General features: G+C 39.5%; 1 protein-coding gene across 3 annotated transcripts in view; it reads left to right on the top strand.

The window, feature by feature from the left end:
• LOC105923198 (rho-related GTP-binding protein RhoA-C) overlaps positions 1-20,265 on the top strand; it is a 101,215-nt gene that overhangs the window by 64,070 nt on the left and 16,880 nt on the right. For all 3 annotated transcript variants that reach the window (XM_036133114.1, XM_036133112.1, XM_036133113.1), the window contains 2 exons: positions 306-426; positions 514-644. In XM_036133114.1, coding sequence (XP_035989007.1) covers positions 306-426; positions 514-644 — 252 coding nt within the window. The remainder of the gene's footprint in view (positions 1-305; positions 427-513; positions 645-20,265) is intronic.

Genomic DNA, 20,265 nt, shown 5'->3' with positions numbered 1-20,265 from the left:
TCATAGCGTTGAGATGAACGTTTTTATGTATAGTATGTGGGGGTAGACCCTACGGTTCGGCCTGTATTAACGGTAATGGACCCTTATTAGGTGGATAGTATTAGGCTCCGCCATGCATTTTCAATGCATAGGCGGGCGCCTAATAAAGAAACTTTTATTAGGTGGATAGTATAAGGCTCCGCCATGCATTTTCAATCCATAGGCAGGCGCCTAATAACTAATGTCTGTCTTTGAACCTGAGACTTGGAGTTTGAAGTATAGAACAAAGCTTTGTTTAAATAATCCTGTTTGTTGTGTTGTCTTAGGTGGAGCTGGCTCTGTGGGACACTGCAGGTCAGGAGGACTACGACCGTCTGAGACCTCTCTCATATCCAGACACAGACGTCATTCTCATGTGCTTCTCCATTGACAGCCCTGACAGCTTAGGTATAATTTCTTTCTCCTTATTTTTTTTTACAAGTTAACTGGTTGCTTCTGTTCCAATAAAGCACATTCAACTTGTTTCTGATATAGAGAATATTCCTGAGAAATGGACTCCAGAGGTAAAGCACTTCTGTCCAAATGTGCCCATAATCCTGGTGGGAAATAAGAAAGACCTGCGACATGACGAGCACACCCGCAGAGAGTTGGCCAAGATGAAACAGGTCAATGAAGTTTTAAGTTCAAGTAAAAGGTTTTTGACAAGCTTAAATTATATGTTCTAAACTACAAACATATTCCACTTAATGGGGATTGTTTAATCACCAAATTTTAATTAGATCTAAGTGCAGAAACAAAATGTACTCCACTTCATGTGTCAAACATTATTGAAGTCATTTCCTGAAGAAAAGAAGTACCACATGAATAAAAGATAGTGAAATAATGACACTACATACACAATTCTGAGACTAGACTCAATGTTCTTGGAGAGTGTGCAGCTTCCATACTAAAAGTTGCCGATGGCAAGACATTTTTAAACTTGCAGCAAACAAAAACTATTGCCCGCTCTTTTGTCGCTCCCAACACAACTGATCACATTTGGAAATCAGCTCCTCACTGTAAATGAGAGTCACAGATCAGGGAACTTATATTTCCCTGATCGAACATCTGAGAACAACTTCCTTGGTAAACGTGTATATCGCTGCTTGTCCTTCTTGTCGTTAAATTAATCAGTGGTATTTCCACCTGTGGCCATATCATGTGTCAGCGTTTATTCCCTTGCTTCCAGTAACGTAGCTGATAAATGCAGGTGACCAACCAGGGATCTCCTCGTGATTTGCTATTTTATCTAAAACACGAAGAAGAGTAACGCACTAGATCAGGCTAATTTAGCATGAAAGCGCTTTTTTCTGGAAGACGGGTTGGATATGTCAACTGTTGAAGGTGGTGTTAACAATACATAGACATGGGCTTGGCTCAGAGAAATGGACAAGAATGGGAAGATTGTCAGGTTGTGGTGCAAAAAGCTTAACCTGCAAGGCGTGTTTATGTGCATTATATGCCACTAAATACTGCACATTTTCTGCAACACGTATCCTCTTACCTGTGAAACAGCTACAAAACTGAGGCACCTTTATCCATGGCCGATTGTGTGTGTAACCAGAAAGTTTGCATATGTGCATTTATAGCCGAGCATGACCAGTCCCTCAACATGTCTCAGCATCTTGTTTACCTGATCAAGTTGGTTGCTGAAGATCATAGCACTTTCAAGACTGTCAGCATCAAATACACATGCCTCGTATCTCTGCGCTCTACGGCATTTCTGCCCAGTATAAAACAGAATTGTCGGCCAAACTGCAAAAAAAGTTTTGTTTAAATACAGATGAGTCAACAAATGTGAAGAGAATTATTAATGTTCTCCTGCGATACTATAATGATGATTGGGGTAAAGTGTTGACTCAGCATCTGACCTCCAGAAAGGTCAATATTGCAGATGCAGTAACTGTCACACATTGAATAAAAAGGAATATAAACCTACACAGAATAAAATTATAGTCATTTGTATGATAAATGATCAACTCTGCCAAACTAGGAAATATAAAAAAAAATTGAACATGGTAAGGGCAAAATTAGATTTAAATCACTTCCCTGTTGTATATCAGTAGAGTAGTTTGTCTGTATTCACCTTTTATTGTAAAATAACATTTTATTTCTAACCACCTTAAGATCACCCTATGGATAAATATGGTACTATATATAATAACTAGAATCGTTCAACTTCTGAAGAAGTTGAAGAAGGCGCCCGCCTGGTGGTGCGCGTAACCGTCAAAGGCAAAGCTTTCGTGTTCCTTGGTCGTAGGCTTTTATCACTTGGGGATTTTAAATCAAATCTAAGTGTGAAAAGGATTTGTCTTCGTAAAAACCAGCCGACAGGAGAAGGTCTGCATCCAAGCAGCATGGAAAATTGGTGTTATTAAAACTTACTGCTACTTCAGTGTAGCATGAAAAAATGAACAATGTGAAAAATGTTAAAGGCATTACAAACTACTAAAGGAAGTACAAACTCTGTGAAGCAGAAGTTGGTGAGACCTTCCTAGAGCTACTTCCGGTTAGCAACATGCTAAGCGTTAGCCGCTAACATGGTTGTGTCCAGTATCACCGGGTGATTGTACTCTGTTAGTTTGGTTCAAATCCTGTACTGGGAAGTTCCTCAAAAAGGGTGCCAATACTTAATGTCACCAAAGCTCACCAAAGGCCATGTGTCAGATCGGCCTCCTTTAGCAACTAAGCCTCACCAAATCTGGGCCCAGAACTCAACATTTGACAAAAATGGTGTGTAGTGCCATTTCCCACAGGTGAGTGGTGCTGTATTGGCTGGGGGGGGGGGGGTCATGTCTGGGCATCCTGCCAGATCCTCTTGGAGTCCAAGAGGATCTAGCATGTGAAATCCAAAATGGGACAGAAAAGTGATTCACGGCTGATAATCACTGGAAAATTTAAAAATGTTAAGAGGAAGTGACTGTGTGAATTTCAGATTTCTACATTCATCACAGCCAATGCAGTGGGTGGCAAAAGGTGCCATTCAATCCCGATGAAGGATGTCCCTGAGCTCTCGTTACATTACAAAGTTTTCAATATTAAGGAGAACCAGCGAAATGCTTGTGGCAGGATTTGACAGGAAAAGGAGGTGGTTATGTATTAATATAAAATAAATTAATAAACAATACATAAAATACTTTAATCTTTTCTTAAAACTTCTGAATACAAAATAAATTAAATAAATTAAACAAATTCCTTTATTTTCATTCATTTAGATCAGTTGAAGTTATTTAATTGTTACTTGTAAAAAGAAGAAAAAAAGTTTGTGGTGCAGCTCCTTAAATCCCCAGCAAGTGAAAAAGCAAAACCAAGACAGGTGCGGTTCCTGCTGCACCTCAGCCATGGCTTCCAGTATATGTCCGCTATTTGGAAAAAGCAGTGACAACATGCACACAGAGACCAGGAACATGACAGTAATAATCCTCCCAGCATTAAGTCCAAGAATGCCCTATAACAAACACAGAAGCTTCTTTATAAGCAGCAGAAGCAACAAACACCAAATGCAAAAATGTTAACCAGAAACTGTCTTCTTAGTGGTTGACAAAATCCACGTTTCCAGAGGGATGGATCCACTGTTTCTTTTTTAATCTGTCTAGTGAGGTGAAATATATTGACTGTTCCATATATGTATAGATATTTACTGTTCCATATGTACATACATACATGCATACATACATGAATACATACATATAAATGATCATGAAAGGGCTTGAGTACCAGAGTAATAGAGGCCTGGATCTACCATAACAGGTGAGATCCCAGGTGCAGGATATGCATAGAGGTGCAGGATTTGACAGGAAAAGGAGGAGGTTATGTATTAATATGAAATAAATTAATAAACAATACATAAAATACTTTAATGTTTTCTTAAAATTTCTGAATACAAAATAAATTACATAAATTAAACAAGTTCCTTTATCATCACTCATTTATATCAAGGTATTTAATTACTTGTAATTAAATACCTTGAACAACCCCCCCCCCCCCCCCCATCGCACCAGTGGGCCCAAGCGGCCCCTTAGTACGCCTATGGCTGGACCGGCCCTGGCTGGCTGTCTGCAGCATGGAACAGTAAACTGCAGCTTACTTGCTCAATTTGGGGAGGATCTGGGGTTGCTTCCGGTCTGAGGTGATTTGCGAAAAATCTATAAATCGTACACCAATGAGGGATACATTTCCTGAAACCAGACAAAAAGACCTACGTTTTGATGTATAATTTGTCTAGGTTGAGTGAAAATTGAGCGAATAGGCTGAAGTTGTTTGTTCTTTTTTGCATAATTTTGACTTTGGGGTTGTTGCCGGTCTGAGGTGATTTGCGAAAAATCTATAAGACATACACCAATGAGGGTTAGATTTCCTGAATCCAGACAGGATATGTAACTTGTTACTTGTAAAAAAAATTATAAAATATTGGGTACCCCCAGCGGGTTGCGAACCTGCGACCTTTGGTGCACCAGCCCAACACCTAAACCACTGTACCAAAAAAAAGTGCCATGCTGAGCGCTGCATTATGGTGAGGTCAACTGTGTCTAGGAAGTGGTTTTGAGAAGTGGTTTTTGGTTAATTTTGTCGCCAGGGTAACTGGAAATGGCGTCAAGTACAAAAAGCCTGCTTCACGGTGTCGAGACGAACGTTTTGATATATAGTTTGTGGTAGACCCTACACTTCGGCCTGTATTAACGGTGACGGAAGAAAAATAAGTAATAACTAGAAACGTTCAACTTCTGAAGAAGTTGAAGAAGGCGCCCGCCTGGTGGTGCGCGTAACCGTCAAAGGCAAAGCTTCCGAGTTCCTTGGTCGTAGGCTTTTATCGCTTGGGGATTTTAAATCAAATCTTCTGAGTGTGAAAAGGATTTGTCTTCGTCAAAACCAGCCGACAGGAGAAGGTCTGCATCCAAGCAGCATGGAAAATTGGTGTTATTAAAACATGATTAAATACTTCAATGTAACATGAAAAAAATAAATATGTGAATAAAAATGTTAAAGGCATTACAAACTACTAAAGGAAGTACAAACTCTGTGAAGCAGAAGTTGGTGAGACCTTCCTAGAGCTACTTCCGGTTAGCAACATGTTAAGCGTTAGCTGCTAACATGGTTGTGTCCAGTATCACCGGGTGATTGTACTCTGTTAGTTTGGTCCAAATCCTGTACTGGGAAGTTCCTCAAAAAGGGTGCCAATACTTAATGTCACCAAAGCTCACCAAAGGCCATGTGTCAGATCGGCCTCCTTTAGCAACTAAGCCTCCCCAAAAAAAACAGTCGACAGGAGAAGGTCTGCATCCAAGCAGCATGGAAAATTGGTGTTATTAAAACATGATTAAATACTTCAATGTAACATGAAAAAATGAAATATGTGAATAAAAATGTTAAAGGCATTACAAACTACTAAAGGAAGTACAAACTCTGTGAAGCAGAAGTTGGTGAGACCTTCCTAGAGCTACTTCCGGTTAGCAACATGCTAAGCGTTAGCCGCTAACATGGTTGTGTCCATAGACATAATATAAGAGTAGACCCCGCATTGACTGTCGCTGCGCAGGAATTACGGGCGCCACCTTGGGGCGGTCGACTTGATACCTAATCCTGATGATTCAAGCTGACACACTAATGATGCCTCAGCACTGTGCGGCTCATTTTTGTTTAAATCGAGGGATTATTTATGTCAGGGCTCGAGGGATAACTTTTCACAAGCAAGATGAAAAGACATTGTTTATATTTTTGATCAGAATGTAAGTTTTCTAATACTAGGAGATACAAAGTTGTTGTTAGACATCAGTGAATAAACACTATATATATATATATATATATATATATATATAGAGAGAGAGAGAGAGAGAGAGAGAGAGAGCGAGAGAGATAGTGAACCCTCGCTATATTGCGGTTCACCTTTCACGGTCTCGCTGCTTCACGGATTTGCATTGATGAGCCGTTCATTACAGTTCTCATCAGGTGGCGTGTCGGTTTATAAGAATCTTTTTTGAAAAAAGAGTGACAACTACCGATAAAAATGTGTTCTTCTCCCAAAAAAAAACTCACCTGCACCGCAGGCTTTAGAAGAAAAAAAACGCTACAGAGCGGAGTCACGGATGCAGCGCCTCAGTCAAAAGAGCAGTGAAATACACACGAGTCACTATTTGTCCTACTGTACTTTGTATTTTTTTTATAATAATTTTTAATTTTCTCCCGTTCTAATCCAATGACTCGGGTCGCGGTGGGCCACGCTGATCTCAGTCAATATATTCATAGTTGAACAATATTTCCCACTTCATGCATAAAGCCAATAAAAAGTGGAATGGTCCTTCAGCCTTATTAAAGGTTTAGCTTAGGTGGACAAAGGAACGTTTTAGGAGATCGTTCCTTACAGTGTTATACTTTATAGGCTGACCAGTGTGATTTATTTTTTGCAGTTTTTCTGTTATTGATTTTAGTTTGGGTATGTTTTCTGCGTTATATAAGCATGTATACTTTAATTGCCCTTTTGTTAGGTGCAGACACCCTCAAATCTCCCTATTGTAGAGCAATAAAGGTTTGCTATTCTAATTAATTCAGAGGAGTAATGAACTATGACTACTAAGATCAACTATAACCAAGTTATTGTTTGAAAATGTTATAAACATTATACTCTCGAAGAAGAATAAACCCTTCTGATTAGGAAAAATAGACTTTATGAAAACAGTTGAACATTCTAATAAATGAAATGCCTTTTTTGGCAATGTCACTTGACATTGCTATCTAAAGTAAAGTTCTTTAAATGAGACAAAATAAATCGCAATATCTATTCAGGAATAAAGTACAAAACAATATAACACACATTTTACAATAGCAGCTAAAACAACTTGCATGATAAAAGAAAAATATAAAATTAATAACTGCTTTCTTGAGAAAAGTGTTGAGACCAAACGGTAGATCTGACCAAGTCTTTTTACACAAATGAGGAATATCATTAAGGACGCCAGCCATCCTGCACAGAGACTGTTTCAGCCTCTCCCCTCAGTCAGGAAACTAAAAAAAAACAAACAAAAACATGTGTCCCAAGAGATCTTTGCCAATAAGCAGGAATATATAAATCATTTTATAAGAATGCTGTAGGGGGGGAGGCTCGGTAGATGACACAACTTCATAGTAATGTTACTGATTTATCAGTAGAAATATATTAAAAAGACTTACGTTTTTTCCAGTGACGGCAATAACATATGATTTACCGTAGCACTTTATTTTGAAGCGGCGGGCTGGGATGACGTCATCGGTTGAAATTAAAATTCATAATATCTCCGAAACCAAAGCAGCACAAACGATAATTTTAACGGCACAAACCTGCACAAACGAAGCACTAAAAAAAGTAGCCCAGTTTGATCGGATTCGAAGCAAAATGGGGAGATGGTGAATTCTGGATGACCTTAACAAATATTCTTTAATATCTTCAAAACCAAAACAGCACAAACGCTAATTTTAACGGCACAAACCTTCACAAGCGAAGCACTAACCATTCCGTATATTTAACGGAGTTCTTTCTGTGGGTGGGGTGTCAGCTTCATGCAGCTCTTCCATCCCTCAGTGCCGTGTAGCCTAGCCACCGCATTTCTACCATAATATAAAACCGACATTAAATAAACGACTCACCGTCACGTAGTTGCAAGGAAAACACCCAATGGAACACCCTTCGTCTGGGTAAATTGGACTTCATTCAACAATATCCTTCAGTAATTTAGGAAAAACGGCAGCACAGCACAGCACAGCACAGCACAGCACAGCAAGCCACAAGATGGAGGAGTTCACCTCTGACCCGGAACTCAAAGAGTACTGCTTGTCTGCTCTGAATAATACACAGCGCCCCTCGAATTACGGCCGCCATCTTGGGGCGGTCCACCTGCTACCCTAACCTGCTGATTCAAGCTGAACACACTAACCATACCCCGGCACTGTGCGGCGTATTTTTGTTTAAATCGACGGACTATTGACGTCAAGCCTCGAGGGATAACTTTTCATATGTAAGATTAAAGAGATTGTTATGAATTTGAATACGGCCGCCATCTTGGGGCGGTCGACCTGCTACCCTAACCTGCTGATTCAAGCTGAACACACCAACGATACCCCAGCACTGTGCGGCGTATTTTTGTTTAAATCGACGGACTATTGACGTCAGGGCTCGAGGGATAACTTTTCATATGTAAGATTAAAGAGATTGTGATGAATTTGATTGTTTTATTGTACTATTTGGTATATTTAAGATATATGCTGGATAAATTAATCTGGCTATTGATTTAAATGAAAAAAATAGTTTTTTAAAGCCAAAGGGAAATGAAATATTGTATTTGGTATATTTAAGATATATGCTGGATAAATTAATCTGGCTATTGATTTAAATGAAAAAATCGTTTTTTTAAAGCCAAAGGGAAATGAAATATTGTATTTGGTATATTTAAGATATATGCTGAATAAATTAATCTGGCTAATGATTTAAATGAAAAAATCGTTTTTTAAAGCCAAAGGGAAATTAAATATTGGGTGAAAATGTAATTCTCTGAAATTGGCACAGCTTGGAGTCGAACCTACGATCTACTGCTTTGCAGCCCGACACCTAACCCACTCGACCAAAACACCAGTGTCGTGCTCAGCCGAGCATTATTGAGAGGTCAATTGTGTTAAGAAGTGTTTTTTGCGAATTCTGTTCCAACTGTAAGTCAAAACGGCGTCAAGTACAAAAAGCCCTGATCGCGGCGTCGAGACGCATGTTTTGATATATAGTTTGTGGGGGTACAGCCTACGGTTCGGGCTGTATTAGCGGTACTATAATAATAATAATAATAAAGAAACCCTTATTAGGTGCATAGCATAAGGCCTCCGCCATGCATTTTCAATGCATAGGCGGGCGCCTAACTAGAAACGTTCAACTTCTGAAGAAGTTGAAGACGGCGCCCGCCTGGTGGTGTGCAGAACCGTTAAAGGCAAAGCTTCTGAGTGTTGGTTAGGCTGAGCTTTTGTAGGGTGTAAGGTATATCTGTTAAGAGCTTGTAAGAAATATAAATGTGTCTCTCTCTGTATGTGGTGGAAAGGAAATTGTAAGCTGTTCAGATCGGATGCTGCTTATTTCAAATATGTTTGGTTGTTTAAAAATTATCCTAGGTTGTAGGCTTTTATTGCTTGGGGATTTTAAATCAAATGTTTTTAGAGGTTCTTCTTAAGCAGAGGTTTGATACAAGTGTTTGAAAAAAGATTTGTGTGCAGGAAGGCAAAATGTCTGTCTTCTATGTAAACTGTTGTCATTAAAGAAACATCAGAAAACAACACAGGGAAGACACTAAAACCAATTGAATCAGTGTGCTGACACTGTGGAAGGTAAGACAAACACCCCAAGATTTTCCAATATTTTAGTATTTAACCTTTTGCCACGGGTCAAAACTTAAGACAGGGCCTTACCTCCATTAGCACTCAGAGTCTCATTGGATTAGGCACTGGACAGCACCTGTGGTGACTACAGAGCCCAGCCCGGAAAGTCTGCAGCCATTTCAGCACTGGACATTTCTGTACCAGATTCAATGAGTTTATGGGTAACATATGACAAAAAGGTGTGCTCAACATAATATTTAAATATGTTCATGTGACACAAACAAAACCTACACCTTCTGGAAGTTGTAGCAACCAGATACTTAGCAACAACAAGCTTATGTTTCCATTTTCAATGTTTGCTGTCTTTATCTGCATGGGTGGTTCTCCCTTGCATTGCTAGGAATTGTGGGGCCCTAGAATGAAACCATTACAAGCACTGTTCCAAAGTTGGCAACATTTTTAAAAGAAGCCTTTTTCTATCATTGTGCACTTGTGAAATAAACTCCTAGTTTACTTAGACGCTTGCACTGCTTTTTCTGTTTTGTTACATTTGTTGTTTATTTGGATTTTTTAAGTTGCTTTCCTTGTGGTTTTCCCATAATTTAGCATGTATATTGTAATATATAACTTTTTGCAATGGAGTACTGTCGATCACAGGTCAACAGCTTTGGTTATTTCGTCTTTAGCCCCAAAAAGGCACTTCTGACATTGACTTTGGTTTGGAGGGTCCTGACACAGAGTACTCCACATTATAAGTCCATACCTGGTATGTAGGTGGTCTTTATCCACCAACTCTGTGTTTAGTCTTCTCATTGGGAAGCTTTCCCCAATTTATTGAATATATTCTTGCCAATTCTCACAAAGAATCTAGTTCTTGCTGTTGCTGGGGCACTGTTTAGGAGTAAATGTTTTCCTTTTGCTCAATTTTCTTTAACATGTTTGTATGTTTATACATTTTGCATGTTAAACCTTGTACTAGTTACCATTGTCATGTATACAAATAAACAGACATCAGTATACTGACAATAAACATATTTATTAACTGAAAAAAACAGAACAAACTTTAAACAGGCAATAGTGGTTTTTCGCTAATTTCGTTGCCATGGTAACTGGAAATGGCGTGAAGTACAAATAGCACACTTCACGGCACCGAGACGCACGTTTTGATATATAGTTTGTGTGGGTAGACCCTACGGTTCGGGCTCTGTTTGGTTTTATGTGCCTTTCCTTGTAAATTAGAAATGTCCCATGCTCCTGAATGCACCATAGCTTTCTGACGCTCGCGAACGCATCACACTGGTATGAGAACCAGCGCTGAGTAGAGGCACATTTCTGCTTAAAGGAGAAGTCCGGTCAAAATCAGAAATCAAACTGCTGAAAGTACTTTAAATATAAAACTACTACATACTGTGCAATTAATTATAGGTTTTTTTAATTAAGAATAATTTTCTTTTAATCATGTTTATGTGGAGGAACCCATCTTGTTCAAGAATAGTACTGTCACCTCCCATTTTGTGATGTCACTCAGCGGACCCGCTGTTGAGCAAGTCCCAACGCTCTGTTTGTCACGATGCACTATAGACCAGTTCACGTGTGACGTCATGCGTGACGTCCGCGCTACATCCGGGTCCCGCAGGTAGGCAAAAGCAGAACTGTTCCCGTCTACTCTCATTACAAAACGGGTGATTTAGAACGTACTTTTAGTTAGTTTATTTTTGGAATCTAAACAATGTCTACGACTTGTTGTGCTCCCGGTTGCACACAGAGGCATTCCAAATCGTCAGATCTACGTTTCTGTCGTTTACCAAAGGACGAGGAAAGAAGAAAGAAATGAATAATATCCATGAAAAGGATGCAGGCAGACAATCTCAATGGACTGTGGGAGCCATCATACTACGACAGAATGTGCAGTCTACACTGCATCTTCGGTAAATAGAACTTAATTTGCACTGGTCATTGTTCTACTTAAATAGCGGCGGAGGGGAGGTGGTGATCGCTAGACGGTGCCGGGAGAAGCAGAGTCAATGTGCTGTAGCAGCAGCACGCCGCATCCTTTTAGTTTTCTTCGCGCTATCAGTGTGCAATAATTTTCACCCGACAGCGGCTGCATTACGCCCCTGTTTACGCTGCAACGTCGCCGACACCCCCACCAATTTTAATACGAAAAAAACACCAAAATAAAGAAAAAATTATTTAATCTGTTGATGTGGTTGCAAAATTAATTTCATATAGGCCTTTACATATCTTAAAGTTTAATCTGCTGTTCTTTAATAGTCTTACTAGTATATCCCAATAGTATATTAATATGTTCTAATTTCAATGATGAAATGGACAACCACTCATGTAACAGATCAGTTTTAGTGTCATTAATCTTACTTAAAGTACAGTATTGGGTCCTCCATGCTCCTTATGTATTAAGATTTGCTGCACATTTAAACATAGAAATCTCACTATTGTTAGGGAAATAATTAGTTGTCTGAGAGGATGTAGGTAAGGAGAAGCTGTTATCTACACTTCAGATATATGATGTAAGAAATGTGTTTGGAATGTTAAGATAAATTACATGAAATGGGCTAAAGAGAGTAACTACAGTGCAGTTGTACATTTGTTGAAGTTTGAATTTAAAATTTGAAATGCTGTCAGTGTCAGTGACACTTCTACTTCCAGTGCAAAGTAAATACAATACATTTATTTGCAGTCCCTTGAATGTATAATTTTGCTGTGTTTTATGATGCTGACAGAGACAGAGAATAAGGGTGGGGTTTATCTCTGCACATTTCTATATCTTCAAAATAAAATACAGGATATATCTAGACAACAGACATATTTTGAATATATTTGGTTTAATAGGCACGTATTTACCATCTGTCTCTGTTGCTGGTAAGTTCAAATGCAAACTTTTTCAAAGTGGGAAAAAGTCCCAATTCGACATTGATCAGATCCTGTGATGCTTTAAAGATAAACAAACAGCATCTAGTGAGTGTCGTGCTTATAAAATTTGTATAAATGTAGCAAATAATGCTGCCTTTTCTTTTTAGACAGGCAAAACGCATCCTAATGCTCAAATCAAGCATCAAAAAATAGGAGCATGCATATTGTGTAGGACCAATAGTGTCCCTACCAAAGTTCAAATCAAACCTACGCCCTTGATTCCATGTTACATTCTTTATAGTAAGGGTTGGTACAGTTCAGCCAGTTGTATAGCAAGGTATGTTTCTGTATCGTGTTTTAAATCCGTGCCCCATGTGCCCTCTTTTAACTTTGAGCACCTGCCCCTCCAACAGTCTCTTCACGTTCTTGCGTGGAGCTATAATCGTCTGATAGAGATATGGATTTTTTAGAAGAGTTTCTTGACAGAAACCGGACTTTTGACGGAATCCAGCCGTACTTATTTCCAGGGCAAACTCTGTCAGGTCCTACAGTTTATATGTATACGCGCGCGTGTGTGTGTATGTGTGCGCGCGCGCTCCGCTGCAGCGCGGCTTTACTGGCGCTGCAGCGGAGGAGAAATCAACTTACCGAAAATCCTCACTCTCATGTCATGTTCAAAACATTCTTCTTCGAAATGGTCACTGCGTGTTGAAAAAGTAGCCCACTGTGGTTTGCTTTGGATCCAGCTCAGCACCAGCAAAGAAAGAAAAACGTAGCACTTTATTTTGAAGCGGCGGTCTGGGATGACGTCATCGGCTGAAATTAAAATTCATAATATCTCCGAAACCAAAGTAGCACAAACGTTAATTTTAACGGCACAAACGAAGCACTAAAAGAGTAGCCCAGTTTGATCGGATTCGAAGGAAAATGGGGAGATGGTGAACTCTGGATGACCTTAACAAATATTCTTTAATATCTTCAAAACCAAAACAGCACAAACGCTAATTTTAACGGCACAAACGAAGCACTAACCATTCCGTCTATTTAACTGAGTTTTTTCTGTGGGTGGGGTGTCAGCTTCACGCAGCTCTTTACCAGCGCTGCAGCGGAGGAGAGATCGCACTGCTGTTAGGCTTATACTGCCATCCCTCCAGACTTCCATAGGCCATTGACAAATTTAATGAAAAGTAACTTAAAATTATCCTTAAAAGACAAAATGTTGAAAAATCAAAGGGCTTATTTAACGCTTTGAGAACATATCTTGTATTCGGCCACAAAGTCAACAATAGTAGAATGATCTTTTAAGCTTATAAGACCATTTTTAAGATGCCAATACATGTAGCATATAGCTCAGTGGCGTGCAGCCTAGCCACCGCATTTCTACCATAATATAAAACCGACATTAAATAAACGACTCACCGTCACGTAGTTGCAAGGAAAACACCCAATGGAACCCTTCGTCTGGGTTAATGGACTTTATTCAACAATATCCTTCAGTAATTTAGGAAAAACGGCAGCACAGCACAGCAAGCAATAGCAGCAACAAGACGGAGGAGTTCACCTCTGACCCGGAACTCAAAGAGTACTGCTTGTTGTCTGCTCTGAATAATACACAGCGCCACTCGTGGACAGTATAGGAACTGCAGGAACGAAGTACGTCTTTTTCAGTAATCATTGTTGAATGATGATAATGCATTTGGCTGCCGCGTTTGACACCTCTGCTCTATACCATAATAATAAATGATTGTGGTCAAAAACCAGGTGTTTCAGTTTCATTGTCCAACCCCTGTAGATGACTTATTTTCTAGCGATGATTTCTGTCACTAGGACATAATGCAGTGTTGTGCTGGCAGCCATCCCAACTAATAAAAATAAGATTTAAGATTAAAATAGTACATTATTGTAGTAAAATAAATACAATTATTGTGGTTTAAGGACAAGTTTGGTACCTGCATTAAGGTTAATTTCAAAAGGTACTTGTAATTTTCAGACTAAAAAACATTCTAAAAAGATGTTCTAATTCAGTGAATATGACTGGATATTTAAACAGAAAATAATAATGAAATTAATTATTCTTTCAACTAGCAGTTTTTGAGTATGACTAAAATTCGAGGCAGTGAAGGAGGGTAACTGATAAGTGATGGCTGATGGTGGAGAGCTTGCAGGCCTGGCTTCGGTGGAGAAGCAGCAAACAACTGTGGCAGGAAATGTGACTTTCATTTCAATGCAATGCAATGCAAAACTGGAGAACAGTAAAAATCAGTAGAGTGAGAAAAACTGGCCCTGATGTCCTCCAGTAGCTTAAGCCTTAATTTCAAACCTTCTGAGTGAAAATGATTTGTCTTCATCAAAACCTGCCGACCAGGAAAACTTTGCGTCTGCAGAGCTGCAAACTGCGTATTTCGATCTGAGACGCAGCTAATGAGCTAATTGGCGACAGCCGACAGTCAAAGTTTGCCATTCATTTGCTACGGTAGTCCTAAACCACTACTGACGTAATACACTTTTTGGCCACAAGCGTCATTTTGGGGGCGTTGTTTCCACCTCTTCTCTTAGAGCCGTTTTTAATATAAAGAAGAAAAGGCAAAAACGGTCCAGACAAAAGGTCGTAATTTGTAACCTCTGCCTTACATAAACACTACAATTAAATCTTAATAAATAAAAGTATAGACAATTATTTCAGTAACTCAATTCAGTAAGTGAAATACACTATATACAGGAGTTGGACAATGAAACTGAAACACCTCTCATTTTAATGTGGGAGTTTTCATGGCAAAATTGGACCAGCCTGGTGGCCAATCATCATTAATTGCACATTGAACCAATAAGAGCAGAGTGTGAAGGTCCAATTAGCAGGGTAAGAGCATAGTTTTGCTCAAAATATTGCAATGCACACAACATTATGGGTGATATAACAGAGTTCAAAAGAGGACAAATTGTTGGTGCACATTTTGCTGGATGTGTCAAAACTTTCTTCAATTGAATAAAAACAAAACTGAAGTAATAATATTTGGACCAATAGAGGAGAGATCAAAAGTTAGCACAGCTTCAGTCGCTTCAGCTAGAAACCACTGATCAAGCCCGAAATCTGGGTGTAGTGATGGACTCAGACCTGAACCTCCAAAAGCATTTACAGACAGTGACAAGGTCGGCGTTCTATCACCTGAGGAACATTTCCAGGATTAAAGGACTAATGTCTCAGCAGGATCAGGAAAAACTAATCCATGCGTTTATATTTAGTAGAATTGATTACTGCAAAGGTGTTTTCACAGGTCTGCCTAAAAAGTGGATCAGACAGCTACAGCTGATCCAGAACGCTGCTGCACGCGTCCTCACTAAGACCAAGAAAGTAGAGCACATCCCCCCAGTTCTAAAGTCCTTACACTGGCTCCCTGTATCTCAGAGAATAGACTTTAGAATACTTCTGTTAGTTTATAAATCACTAAATGGCTTAGCACCCAAATACATTACAGACTTGTTATCAGTGTATCAACCTTCCAGACCACTAAGGTCTTCTGGCTCCAGCCTACTCTGCATACCTAGAACCAGAACTAAACAAGGAGAAGCAGCATTCAGTTCCTATGCTCCACTTATCTGGAACAAACTTCCAGAAAACTGTAAAAGTGCGGAAAGCCTGAGTTCTTTAAAATCAAGATTAAAAACACATTTGTTTAATATTGCCTTTGACTGTTCTAGTTAAACTGTTTTACTGTTTTTAATGTTCTTCTTTGTTTCTACATTCTATCTCTACTTGCTTTTATTCTATTTTCTATCTACATTTTATTCCTACTTGTGTTTATTTTGCTATATTTTAATCATGTAAAGCACTTTGTATTGTCTCTGTACTGAATTGTGCTATATAAATAAATTTCCCTTGCCTTGCCTTGCATCTGTGACCAAGACAGCAAGTGTTCGTGATGTATCAAGAGCCACGGTGTCCAGGGTAATGTGGACGAACCACATCCAACAGGATTAACTGTGGACGCACGAGGAAGCTGTCTGAAAGGGATGTTCGGGTGCTAACCCGGATTGTATCCAAAAAACAAAAAAACCACATAACTCTACTTATAACTAACTTTCTGAAATATAAACTAAAGGCCACCAATCAGTTCTAAAACATCTTTAGATGAACTCTTGTTGAGCCCTGGAGTATGGAGGACCAAGTCTTCCATATTTAATAATAAATACAGAAATAAATAAATGCTCAATAAATAAATATGCATACAATTATGTGCCACCCAAAAATACAATGCACAGATAAATGTAGATAGAAAATGAATTATACAGTGAGACAAAATGTATATATTTCCTTTAATTAGCCACTTTATTTATTTCTGCCTGTCCTTTTTACATTTCTGTTTGTCGTTTTTACATTTCTGTTTGTCGTTTTTACATTTCTATCTGTCCTTTTTACATTTCTGTATGCATTTCTGCCTCATTATGCAAATGAGGAGGGCTGTGTCTTAAGGGCTCAACTTCTTCCCATTGGTTGGTTAGCACTTTACTGCGTCGGTCAAATCTACATGGCTTTTCCCCGCACTAAAGCTTAAGTAATGTCAAACTCAGCAGGCAGACGTTCAGTGGCCGACCTCTTACGGGAAGCTGCTTATAGACTGGAAGAATTAGAACGCTGTACATTTGGGATCTGAAATGTTTTTCGGTGGTTTCAGATTCGGCTTTCCAGATCAATAACTCATCGGCAGATGATTTATTCTACAAAACAGACTCCTCTCCGCAACCACCGCAAGGCAGACACTGAGCTACAACCGTAGTTTCCTCAAAACGAGTCGCAACGCGGTGCAGTTTTGGAAGAAAAAGTCCGGTGAAAAATAGATAAAAAAAAACTTCAGGAAAACTGTTGTTTTTTGATGTGAGACGGTGCAGAGCTGAAAAGTCCATATTGCGCCTGCTAATGAGCAGTAGTTCTTGCTGTTGCAATTTTTTCATCATTCATTGATTTATATCAGTTGTTCAAATTATTTATTTGTTACTTTTAAAAATATATATATATATTGGGTACCCCCCAGTGGGTTGCAAACCTGCGGCCTTTGGTGCACCAGCCCAACACCTAAACCACTTTACCGAAAAAAGTGCCATGCTAAGCTCTGCATTTTTGTGAGGTCAACTGTGTCTAGGAAGTGGTTTTGAGAAGTGGTTTTTGGTTAATTTTGTCACCACGGTAGCTTTAAATGGCGTCAAGTACAAATAGCACACTTCGCGGCGTCGAGACGCACGTTTTGATATATAGTTTGTGGGGGTACAGCCTACGGTTCGGGCTGTATAAACGGTGACGGAAGAATAAAAAACAATAAAGAAACCCTTATTAGGTGCAAAACATAAGGCCTCCGCCATGCATTTTCAATGCATAGGCGGGCGCCTAATAATACTTTTTATTTCAAGCACCTTTTAAACACTCAAGGACAAGTAAAAACAATAAGTGGTGAAAGCAACATCGTCATAATTAAAAGAAACAACACAAACTACACACAGCAAAGTAACAGAAAAATCATAGTAAAAATGCAATCTTGAACATGTGGGTTTTGAGTTTTGATTTGAAAAAGGATAAAGACTCGGTATTGCAGATGTCTGGGGGGAGTGAATGTGTGTGAGTTAGGGCGCAGACCGAGAAAAAGCTCTGCTCCCCATGGTGGTAAGACGGGCGGAAGGAACAACGAGGTGAGTGGTTGAAGAGGATCTGAGTATGCGAGAGGGAGTTGAAATTTTAAGTAAATCAGAGAGCTAGGGAGGGGAGAGATTGTGAATAACTTTAAAAGTAAGTAGGAGGATTTTGAACTGAATTCTGAACTTGACAGGTAGCCAGTGGAGCTGCTGTAGGACTGGGGTGATGTGATGGAAAGCTGTTAGAACTGCCTGAAGCTTGTGAAGGGACTTTTGAGGAAGACCAAAAAGAAGAACGTTACAGTAATCAATGTGGGAAGTGACAAGAACCAGGGGAAAGAGAGCGGCGAAGGCAATTGAGGAGTAAGTGAAAGTAAGCAGAGCGCGTGAGGTTGTTAATGTGAGAGGAGAAGGACAACAACAATTTAAGAAAGTTGGAGGTGAACCAGGATTTTATTTTGGTTAAGCAGGAGGTTAATGAAGGAGGTGAGAGTGAAGAATTTGGCTTACCGGAAAGATAGAGCTGAGTGTCACGTGCATAGCAGTGAAAATTAATGTTGAATTTCCTGAAGATATTGCCAAGGGAGAGAATGTAAATGATAAAGAGTAGGGGTACCAGGACAGAGCCTTGGGGAACACCGGTGGTAACTGGAGAGGAGTTGGAACGATAGGACTTAATCTGAACAAACTGAGTGCAGCCAGAAAGGTAGGAATGAAACCAAGCTAGGGGAGTATGAGTGATGCCAGTTGTGTATAGTTGATGGAGTAGGGTAGAGTGAGAAACTGTGTCAAAGGCTGTGCTTAAATCAAGAAGAATCAGAAAGGAAATTATACCACAGTTAGCTGCTATTAAAAGATTATTGGTTATTCTTACAAGGGCGGTTTCAGTACTACGGAGTCCAGACTGGAACTGTTCATAAAGGTTGTTGTAAGTTAAGTCAGAGGTGAAGTTGAGAAGCGACCATTTTTTCCAGTATTTTTGAGATAAAATGTAAGTTTGAAATTGGAGGGAGATTATAGTAATTGTTGGGATCTGATCCAGGTTTCTTCACAATAGGAGCGATAATAGCAGTTTTAAAAAGAGAGGGAAGAATTCCAGAGCAAAGCGAGGAATGGATGATGGCAGTCATGAAGGGTACGAGAGATTGAAGGCAGGATTTAACCAGTGCAGACGGAATGGGATCAATTTCAATTCAATTCAATTTTATTTATATAGCGCCATTTCATGAAACATGTCATGTCAAGGCACTTTACAAAGTCAAATTTAGTCATATTATACAGATTGGTCAAAAATGTCCTATATACGGGAACCAGTTGATTGCTTCAAAGTTCCGACAAGCAGCATTCACTCCTGGAGAAGCGTAGAGCTACAGGGAGAGTCGTCTGCATTGTCCATGGCTTTGCAGCAATCCCTCATACTGAGCAAGCATGGAGCGACAGCGAAAAGAAAAACTCCCATTAACGGGAAGGAAAACCTCCAGCAGAACCGGGCTCAGTATGAACGGTCATCTGCCTCGACCGACTGGGGGGTTACAGAAGACAGAGCAGAGACACAACAAGACAGACAAAAAACACAGAAGAAGCACACATTGATCCAGTTTGTTCTACATTAGATGGTAATAGCGGGTGATCTGTCTTCCCTGGATGATGTCACAGTTAACAGAACGTCAGACCAGGTGTACCTACTATGAAGAAAAATTAGAGAGAGCAAAAAGTTAAAAGCTGAAATAACAACAGTCATTTCAATATAATGCAATGCAAAACTAGAGAACAGTAGACCGGTAGAACTGTAGAAATCAGTGATGTGAGGAAAATAGGCCCTGATGTCCTCCAGTAGCCCAAGCCTATAGCAGCATAATATAGAGGTAGCTCAGGGTAACACTCTAGCTATAAGCTTTGTCAAAAAGGAAAGTTTTAAGATTAGTCTTAAAAGTAGACAGGGTGTCTGCCTCACGGACCAAAACTGGGAGCTGGTTACATGTTAGTAACTAAAGCTAGATACATGTTAATTTTATCTGTTCAAATTTATTTATATAGCGCCAATTCATGAAACATGTCATATAAAGGCACTTTCCAAAATCAAATTCAATCAGATTATAGAGATTGGTCAAAAAGTTTCCAATCTAAGGAAACCAAGCAGAGTGCATCAAAGTCTTGACAAGCAGCATTCACTCCTCCTGGAGAAGCATAGAGCCACAGGGAAAGTAGTCTGCATTGTCCATGGCTTTGCAGCAATCCCTACTGCATACTGAGCAAGCATAAGGTGACAGTGAAGAGGAAAACTCGCCTTTAATGGGAAGGAGAACCTCTAGCAGAAACAGGCTCAATGTGAACTGTCACCTGCCTCGACTGACTGGGGGTTAGAGAAGATAGAACAGAGACAATGAGACGAAAAAGCACACATTGATTTCTATGTTATATGATAATAGCTTC

The sequence above is a fragment of the Fundulus heteroclitus genome, unplaced genomic scaffold (genome assembly GCF_011125445.2).
Source record: "Fundulus heteroclitus isolate FHET01 unplaced genomic scaffold, MU-UCD_Fhet_4.1 scaffold_58, whole genome shotgun sequence".
Lineage (NCBI taxonomy): Eukaryota > Metazoa > Chordata > Actinopteri > Cyprinodontiformes > Fundulidae > Fundulus > Fundulus heteroclitus.
The sequence above is the reverse complement of the archived record's forward strand: the minus strand, read 5'-3'. Positions and strand labels throughout refer to the sequence as shown.